At 39.8% G+C, this 19,620-nt stretch overlaps 1 protein-coding gene across 9 annotated transcripts in view; it reads left to right on the top strand.

Moving 5' to 3' along the window:
* The window catches only part of ST7 (suppression of tumorigenicity 7), a 333,226-nt gene that overhangs the window by 207,170 nt on the left and 106,436 nt on the right, over positions 1-19,620 (top strand). For all 9 annotated transcript variants that reach the window (XM_081147743.1, XM_081147742.1, XM_081147750.1 and 6 more), the window contains one exon: positions 4,859-4,973. In XM_081147743.1, the coding sequence (XP_081003869.1) occupies positions 4,859-4,973 (115 nt within the window). The remainder of the gene's footprint in view (positions 1-4,858; positions 4,974-19,620) is intronic.

The following is a 19,620-nucleotide window of genomic DNA, read 5'->3' as shown; positions in this document are numbered from 1 at the left end:
CAGAGTATTTTTTCACTTAAAACTACTTGACATTTGATATACAAAGATATACAAAGCTTAACTGAGTCCTTTTGCCTGCTCAGTTGCATTTTGTCATATGAGTATACCTCATTGACCTATGCATTCCACTGTTTCTGACAGTGCTCCCCATCCTGTGGCTATCCCAGTCTGAGACTCTTCAGAAACCTGTTTTAGTGGTCTCTAGGAATAGAACTGGAAAAAAAGTGTTGGGTTAGAGGGTAGGTCTTTTTCAGTTTTATCATGGTCTGCCAAACCAAATGTGTATAAGAGATGCTATGTTTTTCAAATATAATATCACTCTGAAACTCTTTTTATAAACTCCCTTTTTTAAAAAAAAATTATTCCTGTTAACCAAGGCATACCAAGGTCTGTTGGCCAAATCTAGGTTCTTGCTTGTTTTTATAAGTAAAATTTTATTGGAACATAGCCTCACTTATTTATCTACTGTTCATGGCTGCTTTCACACTGCAGTGCCAGATCTGAGTAGTTAACAAAAGAGACTGTATGACTTGCAAAGCCCAAAATATTTACTTTCTGGCTTTTTACGGAAAACAATTTGCTGACCCCTGTAATAATAGTATTACCTACTATCACTCTGTTTAATTCTTTTTTTTATTTTGCTTGTTACATTATCTACTATTAAGTAGCATAGACAAGATGATTTGAATGTGATAGAAACAAAGGAAAATGGTGATGTGAGTGGGGTGACGACATTAGTTAGGGTGGTAGAAAGAGTCTGAAAAGATGCTATATGAGCTGAGAACCAAGAGATGAAGAAAGCAAGGCTCAGAGAAGTTAAGTAATTTGTCCAAAGTCGCACAGGTAGTAACTGGCAGGAATAATTCCAAATATAGGGCTCTTTCCTCAGCTGTCTTCATATTTGTCTTGTAAACACTATACAAAGCAGATCTGTAAGTGTAGCAGAGAAGCATAAGCAAAATGGTTTAGTTCTCCTGGACTTGGCAGACCAGAGATTGGGTTCCTATGTGTTGAAATTTGGAATCAATATTGATGACTGCGTTTGAATCATATTCCTGTAACTAACTTTGGTTGAATCACTTTAATTTTCAGCCTTCTTTGTTTTGGGTGGGGCAGTGCTCGGAGGGGCTCAGTCTGTAAACTGAGGAGGGTGTTTGGATGATCTCCATGGGCTCTGCTGGCTGTCACTTTCTAGGATGCTGTGACTTTAGGAGGTGGCATTTGATCTGGGCTTAGGAGAGTGGGGTGATTTTGACAGGCTGCCTTGTAAATGAAGGGAAAAGGTATTCCAGGTGGTGAGAACAATTGGGTAAAAACCACAGTGGATAGTAACTGGAGAAAGAATTCTGGGAATGGTGGATAACAGCCTAGTCTGACAAGGCTAGAGTTTTAATACAGTAGAAGAAGGAGAGGCAAGAAGGATCTGGTACTGAGCTGAGGGAGGGCCTGAGAATTATGCTGAGGAGCTGGGGAAATTTTCCCCTGGAATTACAGAACTGGAAGCATCCTGGGGCTTTTTAAAGCATCCCTGTTCAGTGACTGGCCTTTCTCTGTATGAATAGTTCCAGTGATGGAGAATTCTCTAGACCATCTAGTCCATTTTCAGACAGCTCTAAGTGTAAGAAAATTCTTCCTTACATTAAGTCAAAGCTTATGGGTTCTACCTGGACCTTTTCCAAGGTGTAGATATAGTGGAAGGTCATTGGGAAGATTTTAAAGGGTAGAGGAACAAGTTCAGGGATATATAACCCAAAGGCCTGAAGTAGGCCTGTGGCAGCACACATATAATATGTATCCTAAAGGAAGAGAACTTTGAAAAGCATTCTATTTGTGAAATATGTATTGAGCACTTATGATGAGTCATTTAGTGACCAAGAATCTGTTGATAAGAAAGAGTTCCTGTTCTCTTACTCTTCCCAGGCTCATGGGAGGATGGACAAGGACTCTGGGAGTTTGGGGCAGGAATTCTTAACCTGGCAGATAGAGGCAAGGGGCCAGGAGTCAAAGGGCAGGTAAGGGTTCCTGGATGTTGAGGAGCTGGCCAGATAGATCAAGGAGGCAGAAGGGAGAGCACCCAGAGGAGGAGGGAGTGGAGATAGAAACATGGGTAAATGTGGCCTATTTAAGGAACTGAAAGCTGTTCTGTGTGGGATTGTGGTGTGTCCACTGAGGCTGGCTCAGTGGACAAGGATTTGTCATAATGGGCTGTGTTTTGCCATGCTAATAAGCATTTTATATCCTCAATTTGCTAGAAGCCAGTATCCTTATGTATAGTCTTTCCTCCCCAATTTATAGAATGTATATATATTCCTTTAAAAATATTAGAACATATGGAAAATATGAAGAGAGAAATAAAACTCACCTTTAATCTCACTAACCAGAAATAAGCAGTGTTAAAACATTTGGTTCATTTCTTACCAACTGTGTTTCTATGCTAGATATAGAAGAAAAGCATGATCTTATTGCAAAATATAGTTTGCATTCTCCTTTTTCTAATGTAACTTTGTATGTCAGCATTTCCCAGGCCATGCCATTAAAAATTATTTGAGAATTTAACTGCTAAGGACTACATATAATAGCCAAAAAGATGACTATATGATATATTTAAATGCCTCATAATGGAGTAAATTTTAAGTTGCTTGCATTTTTCACTATTATAAATGATGTGATAAGCAGCCTTGTTTGTAAACTTGTATTCATGTATGCCTATTTCCTTGGGTAGGTCCAGCCATGTCTGTGGTTGCCTTTTAATCAGGGGCATGATAGACTCCAATATTCGAAAAGCCGTTATGACAACAGTGTGAAGGGTGGATTGGAAAGAGGTGATCCAGAGACAAAGAGCAATTTAGGCCAAGTGTGAGGGCGTAACCTAAGGTATTAGCAGCAGGGTCAGAGAAAAAGAGATGATAATGATTCTTAATATCATGTTTGCTTGTTTATTGTTTGTTTGTATAACAGCTTTCTGTGAACCTGATGGCAATTTTTACATATTAATTTAGAGATGTAGGGACCTCTAAGGTGACTGTAGTGGGTAGGGTGAAGAGAGTAATAGGAGTTAGTGGTTCTTTCTCCAAGGTAGGAAATACCAAGGGGGAAGAACAGGTTTGAAGGGTTGGTTGAGGGAGGAGGAATTTATGAGTACAGTATTAATGTATCAGGTAAAACTGTAAGGAGATAGTTTATAAATTGATCTAGTATAATCACTTAGGAGAGAAGTCAGAGCAGGATATGAGGATGGGGGAGCCATCCCCACAAAGATGGTGGTATTAAGACCCTGGACAAAGTTAACCCAGAACAAGCAATACTTTTATTGGTTAGAGAACATCAACAATGTGTAGTAGTCTTATTCATTTCCTTTACTAGCAATAAAAAACACAGCACGCAGTCTCTAGGGGCTTCAGACAGTCATATTGAATACATAATCATTTTGATAGGTGTTTTTCATTGCTAATGTAATGCTCTTTGGGGCTGCAGAAAATTATTTTTAGAGATATGCTAAATTATTCTTGGCCTTGAAAAAACAAAACAATATAGCAAATGTTTCTAATGTAAGAAGTACATACTTAAGTAAATGTATCCACTGGTTTCCTGCTTAAGGCTGAATTAGCCTGTTTAGCAAAATTGCTTTTAACAATGTTGATGTCAAAAAGTTATCACTTTTTTACAGGTCACTGTGTTAAATAAAATAGTTATTCATGTAGGAGATAAAATAGAAGGTATATACATTTATATTACATATATATATGTATATATATATTTTTCTTTATAAAGAACCTGGTTATCTTTCCCTTAAGATGAGATTTACCTTTCTTTAAGATAAAAATTTTACTCTGAAATCTTGGTCCTTTCTTATTTCTCTTTGCTTTCCAGTGAAGTTCAATATACTATTTTTTAACTCTCATTGGACCTTGCTTTCTGCCATCTTGCCTAGGACCTTTAGGCCATTCCTTTAATCATTCTTTTACTATTCTTGTCAACTCTCTTGCTCCTTGACTTTTCATTGAATCTAATTCAGTGTGCTCAGGCTCAACCTAACTCATTTGACATCTTTGCTATTGGACCTGGGCAGCTGTCAGCTAAAACTTGACAATTATGCCAGTTGTAGCTTTTGTAAATTCATTGTCTCCAATTTCTTAGACCCTCAAGATGGCCTTAGGAATCCTTGAGCATTTCCCTAAGCATTTCTACCCTTTGTGGCTATTTCGTACTTTAATGCCCATCTTGCCCAACTTTCTCCCTGCCACCCATTCTCTCAGTCTCAGAAAATGATCTTGACTCCTGTTTTATTGACAACACTAGGCAGGACTGCTGAAGATCCACTCCCTTTACTACCACTCCCTGTCACTAATTACATATTTTCTCAATCCATGTCACCTTTGTTATTTTCCTATTTTTTCTCCTTTGTCACCAGGCAGCTCGAAAGAGTAGTGTCTGCTTACTTCCCCTTCTGTTCTCTGACTTCCATCCAAACTGTTCTTAATGATGTTTAAATGTTAACACCTAAGAGAGAGTTTTCACCCCTTCACTTTATTGGGACACTATGGTACTTCAGCATTACTGAGCACTACCTCTAAGCACCTTTCTCAGTTTTTATGAAACACCCTGTCTGTTGGATTTTCTTCTACCTTAGGTTCTCACAAATTGAAAGTTGCCTTTTTCCAAAATAGCAGGAAAAAATTTAAGCATTTAATGCTTTACAAATAATAATTGGTATGAATGCTTATAATTCAGTATTAACTATACTTCTAAAGATTACATTATATGTTTATATTACATAAATATATTACAATTCATTATTAGTTATACTTTTAAAAATGAGAGGTATATATTAATTATTCCTTGGTTTCTTCTTTCCTAGTTAATGAAGGAGTTCCCTTTGCTAAGCATGTTCAACATCCATGAAAACCTTTTAGAAGCCCTTCTGGAACTACAAGCATACGCTGATGTTCAGGCAGTCTTAGCAAAGTATGATGGTAAGTCCTTGGGTATTTTTATCTACTTGAGTATTCCTCTTTTTGATGTATTTTAATGATTAGATTCGCCTGGCTGGAATGGCTCAGTTGGTTGAGCATTGTCCTATGCACTAAAAGGTTCCCGGTTTGATTCCCAGTCAGGGCACATACCTGGGTTGTGGTTCAGTCCCTGGTGAGGGCACATAGGGAAGGCAACCGATTGATGTTTCTCCCCCCCTCCCCCTCCCATTCTTCCTCCCCCTCCCCTCCCCCTCCTTCTCTCTAAGTATGTCCTCTGGTGAGTGAGGATTAAAAAAAAAGATTAGATTGGAAGGATCATTTAAAAAACACAGCCCTTTGATAACTATCCTCTTAGAGAATTTTTGTCAACAGTTTTATATGACATTTATAGAATCTTACAATTTAATGGTTATTGGGGGCCAGAAATATTGAGTATTCTGTGCCACATTCCTCTCCTTCCCTCCCAGCAGATTCCCCTCACACTCATCCTGTCAATGAGATTTATGGGTGTTCCAGTTTATTAGCTCCACTGCCAGGAAGCACTCAGAACCTCTGTTGGCAGCACATACCCTGTTGGGACAGCACTGACTATTGGAACTCCTGCTATGGCCCTCACATCAGTTGACTGTGACCACTACCTATTGGTCATATTGATCCTTTGAAGCAGTTTTGAACAGCTAGTAGCCCTTGCTACAGCCCTTATGACAACTCAGTAAATATTTGAAGATAAAATTATGTCCCTTTCATCCTAGGTCTTTTCCTCCTTAGCAGAATACCCCCATTTCTTTGAAGTCCCTTAGCAGTTCTGGTTACTCACCCACGAGTTTATTCCATTTTACTTGTTCTTAATAAACCAGAAAAATAAACTGACACAGCCTAAAGATTTGAAAACTGTTCTGCTTATGTTGCCATTATCTGTGACTATCTGAATAAGTTTATAAAAATTATTCCACATATTACCTACCATCACCTGGTAACTGAAATTTCTGCAGGATTTCATACTGTTTTGCCTTATTTCATTAACTCTTTCCTCAAAATAAACATGTTTGCTTATAAAATGGATATTAGGGAGTGATTACTTATCCTGCATGATTATTTTGTACTTTATAAAATATTCTGTCTTTAGTAAGTATTTTTAGTGCATTTAACAAATTAGTCAGGTCAAAATGTCCAGGAATTCATCAAACATATGGACCAACTATGTTATATTTAAGTCTCATTTTTGACACACAATTCTTCATAAGGAATCTATGAAATAGATTGTAATTGTTAGTTCCTACAGTTAGGGAAACTGAGACACTGTAAGACTGCATTTGTTTTGTTTTGTTATTAATTCTTGTTCAAACTGATGGAAACTAAAAGCCCTCTGCCAGTAATGACATCTCTTGGACTGTGCAAACACGAGCACCCTGTGTAACAAGATACACACTACCTAGTATGGAAGTGATTTTAGAAAAAGAGAAAAGTATTTGTGGCACACTTTATAGTAAACAAAATAAAGACTGTTTGGCCTTTATAACAGCTTACTTTTGTGCTCTGTTTATATGCTGGAATCTCACTGTTTGGCTGACTTTGGAAGTCTAAGCCATGAAACTACCTTAGGCAAAATGCTTATACATTGAAAGTCTTTTGGTACCAAAGGAACATAATCCCATGCACTTGGTTCAGGTGGCCATGCATTTTTCCAAATGCCACCTGTACCCATTAGTGGATAGCAAGTTTCTAGTGTTATCCCCAGTGCCAACCTGTGCTCAACCTGATACAGCAAGGCCTAAAAAAAAAAAAAAAGATTTAACCAGTAGAGCCTTTGAGATCTCAAATCTCTTAAGGCTCTTTCATGAAGATCTCAGTTCATTAGAGAAATCATCAGCTTTGTGTTATAAGACAGATTACAAAATAAAGAAATGAACTAATTTGGAGCTTTCTGACATCTTTATGTATCCCACCGCATGGCCTCTGTTCCACAACAACATAAAGCTGATTTATTAGATTCTGATAACATATGTTCACATTATTTGTTACAACAGCTGTCCCACCCTTTATTAGAATTTGGCTCGCACGTTGCAAAATTCCTTTGTTGCAAATGGACAAACTCACCATACCAAAGTCCTTGTGTTGAGCTTTGTTTATGTTGTGTACCTGGCAACAGAGATGATGTTCTAATTCATTATTCATGGAAAAAGAGCCTCATTAGTGGCAAGACAAATACTGTTGCTGAGATGCCTTGTTAGGGGTTTTGAGTTCAGCACTTTGCAATAGACTGCAGATGACCTAACTCTGATTGAATTCTGAAGTGTGTTTTGGTGCAGACTTGGCTCAGGCCTGTGTCATTTACAGTAGAAATATAATGAAGTGGCTGCTGAAGTTACTGTTCTTGAGGAGTGAGTTGCAGCCACACAAGATTATTAAAAACCTGCCTCTTGTTTTTCACACCATACCCTAAAATGGACTTTTTCAAGGTCATCCCTACTGCTTTTCCTGGAGACCCAAACGAATTCTACTGAGTTGACCCATTTTCTGGCCCTGTGTGAGAGAGTGGATGTTTTAGAGGGCTTGGAGTATAGACAACAAATAGGTGTGCACTCACTCTGGTTCAGATGTTGTCATTCTAATCCATGAGATGCTGGAGACAGCACTTTGAATCCCAGACTCTCCGTTCCTCTCCATAGAGCCACATCCAAAGCAGCAGGAGTATGTTATCTTTGCAAATTGGAATGCTCTGGTTGGGTAGGGTTTATGGGTACAGCAATTCTTCTTTATTACATTTGCTAGGTGGCTGAATTTTCTTTAAGTGGTATGTTGGGACATGGCACAGTGGGATTAGTGCTGCTTTTTTGACTTTTGCAAAAAGGATTCAGAAATATGGCAAGGCACAGGATGGGGAGGGGGAAACATCGTGTTCTGAGGGAAGGAAGAAGGCAACATGTATTCCCTTAACCTCTTCTTCACTGTTTTTTTGGGGGGGATTTGTGTGTGTGTGTGTGTGTGTGTGTGTGTGTGTGTGTGTGTGTGGCTTTGAGCTTTAAAAGTGACATTCACAAACACTGTTTGCAGTGAAGTACTTAGAAGCCCTGCTTCCCTAGTAGGATTACCAGTTATTTGGTCACACATATTTGTAATCTGCAGTCTAATTTTGATTTTGCCCTTGAGGTAACTTCTCATGTTATGTTATTCCAGCCATTAGTCAGAAATGCTGTCTTGCCATTCTCAGGAGTTCTCATACCTTTGCATTTTTACTTTGTTAACCATTAGTCATTTTTATACAGGTGGTTGGTCCTGGTTTTGGAGTGTCCTTTACACAATGACTAAAATAACAGCAGCAGCAATAGCTAGCATTTATTCAGTTCTTATAATGTGTCAGGGTCAGACATGATTCTAAACTCTACATGGATGAACTCATTCTCATCACAAGCATATAAAGTAGATATTATTATTATTAACTCCCCTTTACAGCTGTGGTAACTGGTGGAGAGAGAAGTAACTTGCTCAAATTAAGAGCCTCAGATGTCAAAGTAAAGCCATGAAGATGTTATGTTATGAGAGAAAAGAGATAAACTGAGAACATTCTTTTTTCAATAAGATGTGAATTCTATGAGGAAAGGAAAGCCAGGATAAAAACTGAGGTGGTCTGACGCCAGACCCATCACACTTCCACCGTCTCTGCTGTTGGCAGTATGTTTTTTATTGTTTTTATTAACATGGTTCTTCTTGTTGTTATTAGCTACAATTTATTGAGAAACTAGCATGTGCCAAACATGTTATACACATTACCTTTAAACCTCATAATAACTTTGTAAGAAGATAGTTATCTATTTTAGGAGATGCATTAACTGAGGCTTGTCGGTTTAAGTAATTTGCAACACCACATTCCTTGAAAATTGCAGAGTTGGGATTCAAATCCAGGTTTATCTGGTCTGAGAGCCCATATGTTTTCATAGATATGAGCCTTACTGAAGTGACTTACTCTACCTTTCTCACTCTTCTTACAAAGGCATGAATTAGGCAGGCTGGAGCTATGGTACAAAATTTGAGTGATAACTAATTGTCTTTTAAGATTCCTTTTTAATCATTCCTTAAGAACAAGGTATGTCTACATTTGCTTGTCTTTCTGAAACTATTCTTCATAATGTGGCTATCCATCTTCAGTCAACTTGTGTCTGATCTCTTTAGTCACAAAGGGGATTTGGTGTATGGTGTTCATTTAATTTGAGGTTTATCATCTTTTTTTCCCCTAGTCACACATTTGCTGTAAAGACAGAAATGTTTTTAAATCATTAAGAGAATAAGAGCCCACCCAGCCTTGTGCCCCACAAAAGGCAGTACTATGGCCTGTTATTAAAATTAATTGTGGATCTAATAGGACATATGACTAGATATGTGATAAGAACAGAAATGCTTAGTTTTATCTACAAACAATTCTTAAACTTTTGGAAAGGTGACAGAAAAATGCCAGGGATTTTTACTCCTGATCAGAGGACAAATTGGGACAATTTGTACCAGTGGAACTACAAATCCAAGCTCTTTTTTTATATTTACCTCATTAGGCAATTTAGTGATTGCCTAAATTTGCGGGACAGAAACATCCTTGTGAGGGATAGCTGGACTCTTCCGTAGTCACAAATGTTATATAAATGCAATAACTATATCAAGACCATTTTTACTGATGCCATCAATGCCATCCTAAGTTAGCATTTTTATTTGCCATCTGATAATGTGCAGAGGGGATACTTATTTTAATTTTTAAAAATACATTTTTATTGTTCAGAGAGAGGAAGGGAGAGGAAGAGAGAGATAGAAACATCAATGATGAGAGAGAGAGTCATTGATTGTCTGCCTCCTACACGCCCCTTATGTGCCCTGACGGGCAGTTGAACTGTGACCTCCTGTCTGGTTCATGGGTCGACGCTCAACCACTGAGCCATGCTGGCTAGGCAAAAGGGTATATTTTTAAGAACAGGACATATTTCTAATATCGGAGGCAATACTTTCATCTCAATACATTGAAAACAGAAGTTTTAAAGAACACATTAGGGAGCCACTCTATAATGAGAGGGATAAGATTTTTGCTGATACTGTTTTGCAGAGTCAGCATATAGTTATAAGTAAAAAATCCATAAACCTTGTTCATTGCCCAAGGCTTATAACTAGCACAACTTACTCAACTATTATCATAGTTCCTTTGACATGGTCACTGGATACCCTGTGTTTTGGTTAGGCTGTTTTCTATTTGTTTAAGGAATAGACAGAATAAGAGGGATTTGAGATGCCAGGAGGACCAGTGAGTAAAATCTATATTCAGGCTGTCAGTGTCAGGCTGTTTAGGCCAACACAACAGTGCTTTTTAGTCAAGTATATAGATGTTTAGTGCCACAGGCACAAGCAGCTCCTGAGACATATCCACTACAAAATTAGGCTGCATTTGAGAAAGAAGAATTAAAATGTTGTCAGTCCCTAGTAACAGATTCTAAGCCTAGTCCAGTGCCCTTCCCTGGGCTGGCTCTCATGGAAAAGATCAAGGATACCAGGTAGATAATGAAGGGAATTCTTGTGTAAAAAATGAGTAAATGAATCACATTACTACTTCAAATAAAATAATTGTAAATAATGCTGCAGTGAACATAAAGGTGCATATAAATTAGTGTTTTGGGTTTCTTTAGGTAAATAGTCAGAAGTAGATTCCCTGGGTCATGAGGCAGTTCCCTTTTTAATTTTCCAAGGAACCTCCATACTGATTTTTCATAGTGGCTGCACCAATCTGCATTCCCATCAACAGTGCACAAGGGTTCCCTTTTATCTGCATCCTCACCAGCACTTGTTGTTTGTTGATTTACTGTTGATAGCCATTCTGATAGGTGTGAGGTGGTATCTCATTGTGGTTTTAATTCACATTTCTTTGGTGGTTAGCGATGTTGAGCATCTTTTCATATGTCTATTGGCCTGTATGTGCTCTTTGGAGAGTGCCTATTTTGGGCCTCTGCCCATTTTTTAAACTGGATTGTTTATTTTTTTGGTGTTGAGTAGTATGAGTTCTTTATAAATTTTGTATATTAACCCTTTATCAGATGTGTCATTGATTAATATGTTCTCTCACTTAGTAGGTTGTCTTTTCATTTTTTTTATGGTTTCTTTTGCTATGCAAAAACTTCAACCCAAATGCCCATCAATGGACAAGTGGATAAAAAAGCTGTGGTACATATATACAATGGAATATTACTTGGCCATAAAAAAGAAGGAAATCTTACCATTTGTGATAACATGGATGGACCTAGAGGGTATTATGCTTAGCGAAATAAGTCAGTCAGAGAAAGTCAAATGCCATATGAATTCATTTATGTGAGGAATCTAAAGAACTAAATAAATGAGCAAACAAAATTGAAACAGACTCATAGACACAGAGAGTAAACTGGTAGTTGCCAGAGGGTAGGGGGTTGGGGGACTGGGAGAAAGAGGTGGAAGTATTAAGAAGTACAGATTGGTAGTTACAAAATAGTTACAGGGATGTGAGGTAAAACATAGGGAATATAGTCATTAATATTATGATAATTATGTATGGTCCCAGTTGGATACTGGAAATATCGAGGGGAGCACTATACAAAGTATGTGATTATCTAACCACTAAGCTGTACACCAGAAACCAATACAAAATAATATTGAAAGTAAAGTGTAATTGAGAAATAAAAAAAAAATTGAAATTAACAAATAAAAAGAAAGTAATTATCATCACTATGACTTCAGGCTGGTAAGCACAAGTCACTGTCAAACTGTGGCCCTGTATAGGCCTTAGAGGTTTCACAATGATTGACTGTCATACTATCCATGCACTGAGCAGGAGTTCTGATAATCGATGTTATTTCAGTAAGGACTCTCTGCATGAGAAACTTCTACTGTTTCTGATGATGGAAGACGTTTTATGAATGTGTACATCTGTAATTTAGATAGTTGGAATGTGGACATACCCTCTAAATTTACGTTGTTTTTAGTAATCCTTATTGACCAGTTATTGTAATTTGCCAAGATAACATCCCTCCCCAGCCAACCATTAACATTACATAAACTGGTATTTGGCTTAGCCACAGAAGGGCTCTGTGACACAGACGTTCTGGGTAATCCAATCCAAAGTTGGAAATAACCTCTGGTATTTGACTTTGTAGCATAAGATAAGTTTTTCTAGGTGTAGTTGAATCCATGCCATCTACCCCTCCTCCTGCCCCAAATACTATTTGTAGTATTTCCCAATTAAATCATTGAACTGCCAGGTGGCACATCTTTTTGAGACTCCGGTATAGCAATCCTTTTTATTTCTTCAGTGAAGTTTTACCCCTTGGTTAAAAGGGGACCTTGGATTGGCTTTTTGAAGGTGGGACAAAAAAATACCTACATTTCCTTCATTTTCTTTGTATTATATCACAAGCAGAAGTAAACAGAAGTTTTATTGAAGACAGCCACATGGAAGACAGCATCACATAATTGGACAGTAATAATACATCATTGTCCATAGACAGGTTAGGAAGAAGAAATGGGTTGCGTTTCTGTTTGCATATTTGGTTGGTCGGTTGGTCAATTAGTAGCTCCTAAAGCACCTGTCAAGGCCACATGTGTTTGATTAATACAAATTTCAAGTATATGAATTTGTTGCCTGACCAAGAAGAGGGATACTTGGTATTCCATAATCTTAAATGATTACAGAGAGTAATTAGGTAACTTTTTTGAAATTAATTCAGCAAGGATCTATCAAACCCTTGTGTTGAAGATACTTTTAGGTGCTTCCAGATTCAAAGATGAATATGATCTATTCTGTGTTTCCAAGAAGCTTTCAGTTTAGTGAACAAAGATGTTTGTTTTTAAAAACCTACAATAAGTTGAGGCGGGATGAATCAATGCTCAGTGAATCTGTTGGAAATGTGCTGCAGGGAGTACAGGGAAAGAAACCCTTTGAGAACAAGCCCTATGTTGTCTCCTCGGACACTCATGAAATAGGGTAGACATTTAGAACATCTGTGGTGAATGAATGACTTGTTAGATGAAGATGCAATATTCATAGAATCCTCACTTGTGAGGTACTGTGGGACTTACTTATCTTCTGGCTTCTACACCTAAAACACTTTTAGAATTATAAATAGGAAATTGGGGAGATCCAAGATGGCGGCAGACTGAGTGGAAGCTACACTGACGCTCTCCTGGGAACAATCTGGTTTTACAACTAAAACATAGAAAAACTACCCTGAAAACCAACTGAAGACTAGCTAGAGAGCACCTTCATAACCAAGGAGGAAAAGTGGAGACCGCACAGAGACTGTTGGAAGTGTGGATGCCAGAGGGCTGGCTGGGCTTCCACAGGCAGCAGCTGAACATCCAGAGGGATATCTCAGCTTTGGGGGGCTCCCACAGAGGACTCTGGGGCCTAAACCCTAGCCTGGGCTTCCCAGTCAAGAGCACCAGAACTGAGAAAGGTGCCCACATAACATCTGGCTGTGAAAAGCAGCTGGATTTCTGTCTGCCTGGGAGAGGGAGCTGGAGCTGCAGGCACCCTCTTAAAGAACCATGACACAAAGTTTTGTGTGCAGCGACACAGCTTGGGCTCCAGTGAAGGGGGCATGGAGTAGATGGGAGCTGTGTGTGGAGACTGGGGTTGTGGGCTCTGGAGAGGGAGATCAGGGTATGCCCGTCTGGATTCCTGTGCTCATTCATTCCCCCAGACTGTGGAGGACATCTTTCTCCTGTGTCGAATTTTTTGCTTTTGTCTGAGGGGGGAAGTAATTGCCCCACCCTGCTGGAAAGCCTCTCACCCCACCCTGTGGAGCTTCTACAGCCTGAGGCTCATTAAGAGAATCAGTTTAATCAGTCTGCAGGAAGAGGCAGACCTCAGTATGCTTTGAGTCTTTGCTTGATCTGCTTCAGGACCCTCGCCTTAGAAAACCAGACTTTGGTGTGCATCTTGGTCCTGCCCAAACCCACTCAGCCCCAGCAGTAGAGACCTCAAGCCTAGGGTTGTTGATAACTCTAAACAGAGTACTCAGGGCAACTCACAAACTGCGTCTGACATTGGCCTGTACCAGAGACCCTCCAAAAAGACTGAAGGTCTTAGCAGATCTACCTAACACTTAAAAACAAACCCAAAAATGTAGTTAAAATGGGGAGACAAAAACACAAGCCCCAAGTGAAAGAATAGGAGAAGTCTCCAGAAAAAGAGCTGAATGAAATGGAGATAAGCAATCTCTCAGATACAGAGTTCAGAATACTGATTGCAAGGATGCTCAACAACATGAAAAAAGATATAGAAACTATGAAAAATGACCAGTCAGAAATGAAGAATGACATAGCAGAAATAAAGAATACATTGGAAGGAATAAACAGGAGAGTAAAGGAAGCTGAGGATTGGATCAGTGAATTAGAAGACAGGGTAGAAAAAAATCACTCAATCAGAGACCCAAAAACAAAACAATTAAAAAACAGGAGGACAGTCTAAGGGAGCTGCAGTACAGCAGGAAACAACAATATTCGTATTACAGGAGTGCCAGAGGAGGTCAAAAGTAAGCAGGGGTTAAAGAACCTGTTTGAAGAAATAATGGCAGAAAACTTCCATAACCTGGTCAAGGAAAAAGGCATACAAGGTCAGGAGGCACAGAGAGTCCCAAGCAAGAAGAATCCAAAGAGGCCCACACCCAGACATATCATAATTAAGATGCCAAAAATTCAAGTCAAGTTATATTAAAGGCAGCAAGAGAAAAACAACCTGCTACCTACAAAGGAGCTCCCATAAGGCTGTCATCTGACTTCTAATCAGAAACTCTACAGGCCAGAAGGGAATGTCATGAAGTATTCAAGGTACTGCAAAACAAGGATCTGAAACCAAGACTACTCTATCCAGCAAGATTATCAATCAAGATAGATGGTATAATAAAGAGCTTCCCAGACAAAAAAATGCTAAAAGACTTTATCACTACAAAACAAGCATTACAGGAAATGTTAAAAGGACTGCTATAATTAGAAGTAGAAATGAAGAGAATGAAAAACACAGACATAAAGAAACAAAATGGCTGTAGATAAGTATCTTTCAATAATAACCTTAAGTGTAAATGGATTAAATGCCCCAATTAAAAAAACATAGGGTGGCTGAATAGATAAGAAAACATGACCCAAATATATGCTGTTTACCAGAGACACCCCTCAGAACAAAAGATTCACACAGGATGAGAGTGAAGGGATGGAAAAAAATTTTCCAGGCAAATGGAAATGAAAAAAAGCTGGGGTAGCAATACTCATATTGGACAAAATAGACTTTAAATGAAGACCACAATGGAAGACAAGAAAGCTCATTACATAATACTAAAGGGATCAATCCAACAAGAGGATATAACCCTGATGAACATGTATGCACCCACTATAGGAGCACCTAAATTTATAAAAAACTTCTAGAGGACTTTAAGGGAGAGATCGACAGCAATACAGTCATAATAGGGGACTTTAACATCCCACTGACTTCACTTGATAGGTCTTCCAGACAAAAAATCAACAAGGAAACAGTGACCCTGAATGACACACTAGATCAGATGGATTTAATTGACATTTACAGAACATTCTACCCCAAAGCTGCAGAATATACATTCTTCCCAAGTGCACACAGGACATTCTCAAAGATAGACCACATGTTAGGACACAAAGCAAGTATCTACAAGTTCAAGAAGATTGAAATCATATTAAGCATTTTCTCGGACCACAGTGGCATGAAATTAGAAATTAAATACAATAAAAACACTAAAAACATTTAAACACATGGAAGCTGAAAAGCATGTTTTTAAACAGTGAATGGGTTACCAAAGAGATCAAGAAAGAAATAAAATGGAACTTCCTGGAAACAAATGAAAACGAACACACAACAACTCCAAATCTATGGGACACAATGAAAGCAGTCCTGAGAGGGAGTTCATAGCACTACAAGCCTACCTCAAAAAACAGGAAAAATTCCTAATAGACTCTCTAACCCTACAACTTAAAAAGTTAGAAAGAGAACAACAAGAAAAGCCCAGAGTAAGTAGAAGGAAAGAAATAATAAAGATCAGAGCAGAAATACATGACGTAGAGACTAAAAAACAGTACAAAAGATCAATGAAACCAAGAGCTGGTCCTTTGAAAAGATAAACAAAATTGATAAATCTTTAGCCAGACTCATCAAGAAACAAAGAGAGAGGACCCAAATACACAAAATCAGAAACAAAAGAGTTAAAATAACACCTGGCCCAACAGAAATACAAAAGATTGTGAGAAAATACTATAAACAACTATATTCCATCAAGCTGGACTACCTGGAGGTAATGGATAAATATCTAGAAAAATGCAGTCTTCCAGAACTCAGTCAGGAAGAGTCAGAAAGCCTAAATTGGCCGATAACTGCTGCTAAAGTTGAAGCAGTAATCAAAGGGCTCCCAGCACACAAAAGCCCTGGCCTGGATGGCTTCGCAAGGTAGTTTTACCAAACATTCAAAGAAGAATTAATACCTAATCTCCTCAAACTATTTCAAAAAATCCAAGAGGAAGGAACACTTCTAAACTCTTTATATGAGTCCAGCATTAGCCTAATTCCAAAATCAGATAAAGATACTACAAAGAAAGAGAATTACAGGCCATTATCGCTGATGAACATAGATGCTAAAGTCCTCAACAAAATATTATCAAATCGGATCCAGCAATATGTTAAAAAGAATAATCCACCATGACCAAGTGGAATTTATTCCAGGGATGCAAGGCTGGTACAATACGTGCAAATCAATAAATGTGATACATCATATAAACAAATTGAAAGACAAAAATCACATGATCACATCAGTAGTTGCAGAAATAGTATTCATTCCAATCCAGCACCCATTTTTGACAAAAACTCTCAGCAAAGTAGGAATAGAAGGATCACACCTGAACATAATAAATGCCATATGTGACAAACCCACAGGCCACATCATACTTGGAGGGTAAAAACTAAAACCATTTCCCCTAAGAACAGGAACAAGACATAGGTGTCCAATTTCACCACTCTTATTCAACATAGTACAGGAAGTACTAGCCACAGCGATCAGACAAGAAGAAAACATAAAAGGCATCCAAATTGGAAACAAAACTGTCATTATTTCCAGATGACATGATATTGTGCATAGAGAATCCTAAAGACTCCACCAAAAAACTACTAGATTTAATAAATGAATTCAGCAAGGTAGCAGGATACAAAATTAACACCCAGAAATCAATGGCATTTTTATACACCGATAATGAACTCTCAGAAAGAGAAACTAAAAAAACAACCCCATTTACCATTGCAACTAAAAAAATAAGATACCGGAGGGACCTGAAGATGGCGGCACTGTGAGAGCAGCAGAGCGCCCCCGCTCCCAGCCACTGACTCGATTTACTAAAATCCTACATAACCAGCTTGAAAAAACCAGAGAAACACACCTGACTGGACGGAGTGCGAGTGGGGAGCACTAAAAACACATCACGGAGTCCGGTAAGAGAGGGGGGGCGTAGGAAGGGGGAGACCCCCTGAAGCCTGTGCTGGGCTCCGAGCCTAGAGGCTTGGAGGCTGCAAAGCTCCCTCCCCTCGGGAGTGTGGACGGCATCCAAAAGCGGGAACCCCACACCCGGAGCGACAAGGGGAAGGGTTGCCCTGCGCACAGGGCAGAGGATCCCAGGGGAGCCGTGAGTCCAGGAGGAGACGGCACCTTCCTAGGAAACAAAGCCTCTGGTAGCAGCTGCGACCAGCATCTGGTGCTCGGGGTGCTGACCATAGGGAAGGCTGTCCCAAGGGCTGTGGCACCCAAGTGGTAAGGGACCAGAGGACTGTGCTGAGCAGCCGCACACGGGGACCCTCTGCCTTCCTGAGGGGCATTGTGTTGAGCCCCAAAAGCGTGGAATCTGCTTCGTGCGGGGGGAGGGGAGGAGCCCTCCCTGCCCTGAGCTCCAGGGGCCGGGAGGCTGGGACCTACGACCAGCCCTGAGGGGCGCCGTGGTGGCCCGTGAAGCAGCTCCAGCTTTGCTGAGACCAGCGGCGCAGGGAACTGCATGGAGCTGACTTTGGGTCCCCTCCTGCTGGGTGCCTTGGAGAGACGGCAGGACCCTGCAGAGCTGACTCTCTGCCTGTGTGTTGCTTTGGGAGTTTGCAAGTTTGATCATTTGCAAGTCTGATCCTGGAACCGGTTCCCACCTTGCCGCCTGGCAAGGCGCGGTCAGACCAGCAGAGGCTGGGGTTGGCGTCTGCACTGGAGACAGTCTGAGGGCTAGGCCTGGTGTGACCAGCCACCCAGAGCTGAGCAGGGAGGGGCGGAGCCCACCGGCCTCTCCTGCAGCCGGGAGCACCCCCCCAACAGGAAAGGGGTGAGTCCCGCTCACTGAAGCCCCAGACATCCCCCAGGGCACAGTACTGAGGGGGAAGGGAGAGCAGCTCACAGGAGAACTTTATAAGAATAAGACTCTCAGGGACTGTTGTTTGGGAGCTGGAGAGAAAGCTGAAAACCCCTGCTGGGGGCTGGGCAGACAAAGGGCTCACCAGAAGGTGTTTTTAATCGGACCCACTGAGCCCAGACTGCTGAAACGGCCCATACAGAAAAGGCAACAGGCTGAAATCAATCTGAAGCTGCAGCAGGACAGTGCCTGGGGAACTAGAATCAGAGGACAGGGTAGGGACTGAGGAGCTGGCGGTGGAGCAGAAACTAACCCCCTCAGAGTGAGCGCCTGACAGCAACACCTCTAGGGGGAGTGATGCCCTGAGCTACACTAGCCACCCTGCACCTTAAAGAGAATCTACAGAAGACTCTGGAGTAAGACCAGGCAATTACAAGGCTGTAAAATAGCTGACAAGAGGAGGTGGCCCATGGAGAGCCTCAGATCAACCATCTACCTAAGGGCACCAGAGCCAAACCTAGACGGCTCCTCACATTGGGATGATACACAAACATTTCCCAGGAGAACTGAAATCAGCACACAAAACAGTGACCCAGACAATATAAGTTGCCCAGAAAAAAATCACCTGCTCGACTACCTTTTTTTTCTGCTGCTTTTTCTTTTGTATGGTTTTGTGTTTTTTTGGTTTTAGGGATTTTTTTTGTTTGGTTTTTGTTTGTGGGCTTGTTTATTTTTTCTCTTTTTTCCTTAGGAAGAAGAGAAAGGGGAGAAAACTTGTTTTTTCTTCTTTTTTAAATTTTATAATAATTTTTTTTTCTACATTTTTTTTTAACTAAATTTTTTTTTCTTTCTCCTTTTTATAAAAGAATTTTGTTTTGCTTTGCTTGTTTTTCAGTTTTGTTTTGGATAGTTGCTTTGTTTTCTTGTATCCTTGCTTCTAATGTCAAAACTTTCTTGATATCCCTGCTCGACGACTGGTACTTTATCATTATATCCAAGTTTACTGCTTCCCTCTACAGTTTCCCCCAAATCTCTTACTGGACTCCCTCCCTGCTGGGGCTTTATCTCTCTCTCTCCTCTCACTCCATTGGCATAACGTTTTTTTTCTGTTTCTTTTTTCTTTTTCTGCTTTTCTTTCAGTCTTTCATTATGCTCCCTTCTGTCTTCCTGTCTGATTGTTAGTTTCTCCTATTTTCTTTATTGTATTTTTGTTTTCTCATTTTCAACTACTATCCTATTTCTATTCTATCCCTTAACTCTT

Source organism: Miniopterus schreibersii, assembly GCF_964146895.1.
Source record: "Miniopterus schreibersii genome assembly, chromosome: 9".
Lineage (NCBI taxonomy): Eukaryota > Metazoa > Chordata > Mammalia > Chiroptera > Miniopteridae > Miniopterus > Miniopterus schreibersii.
This window is presented reverse-complemented; position numbering and strand designations above follow the sequence as displayed.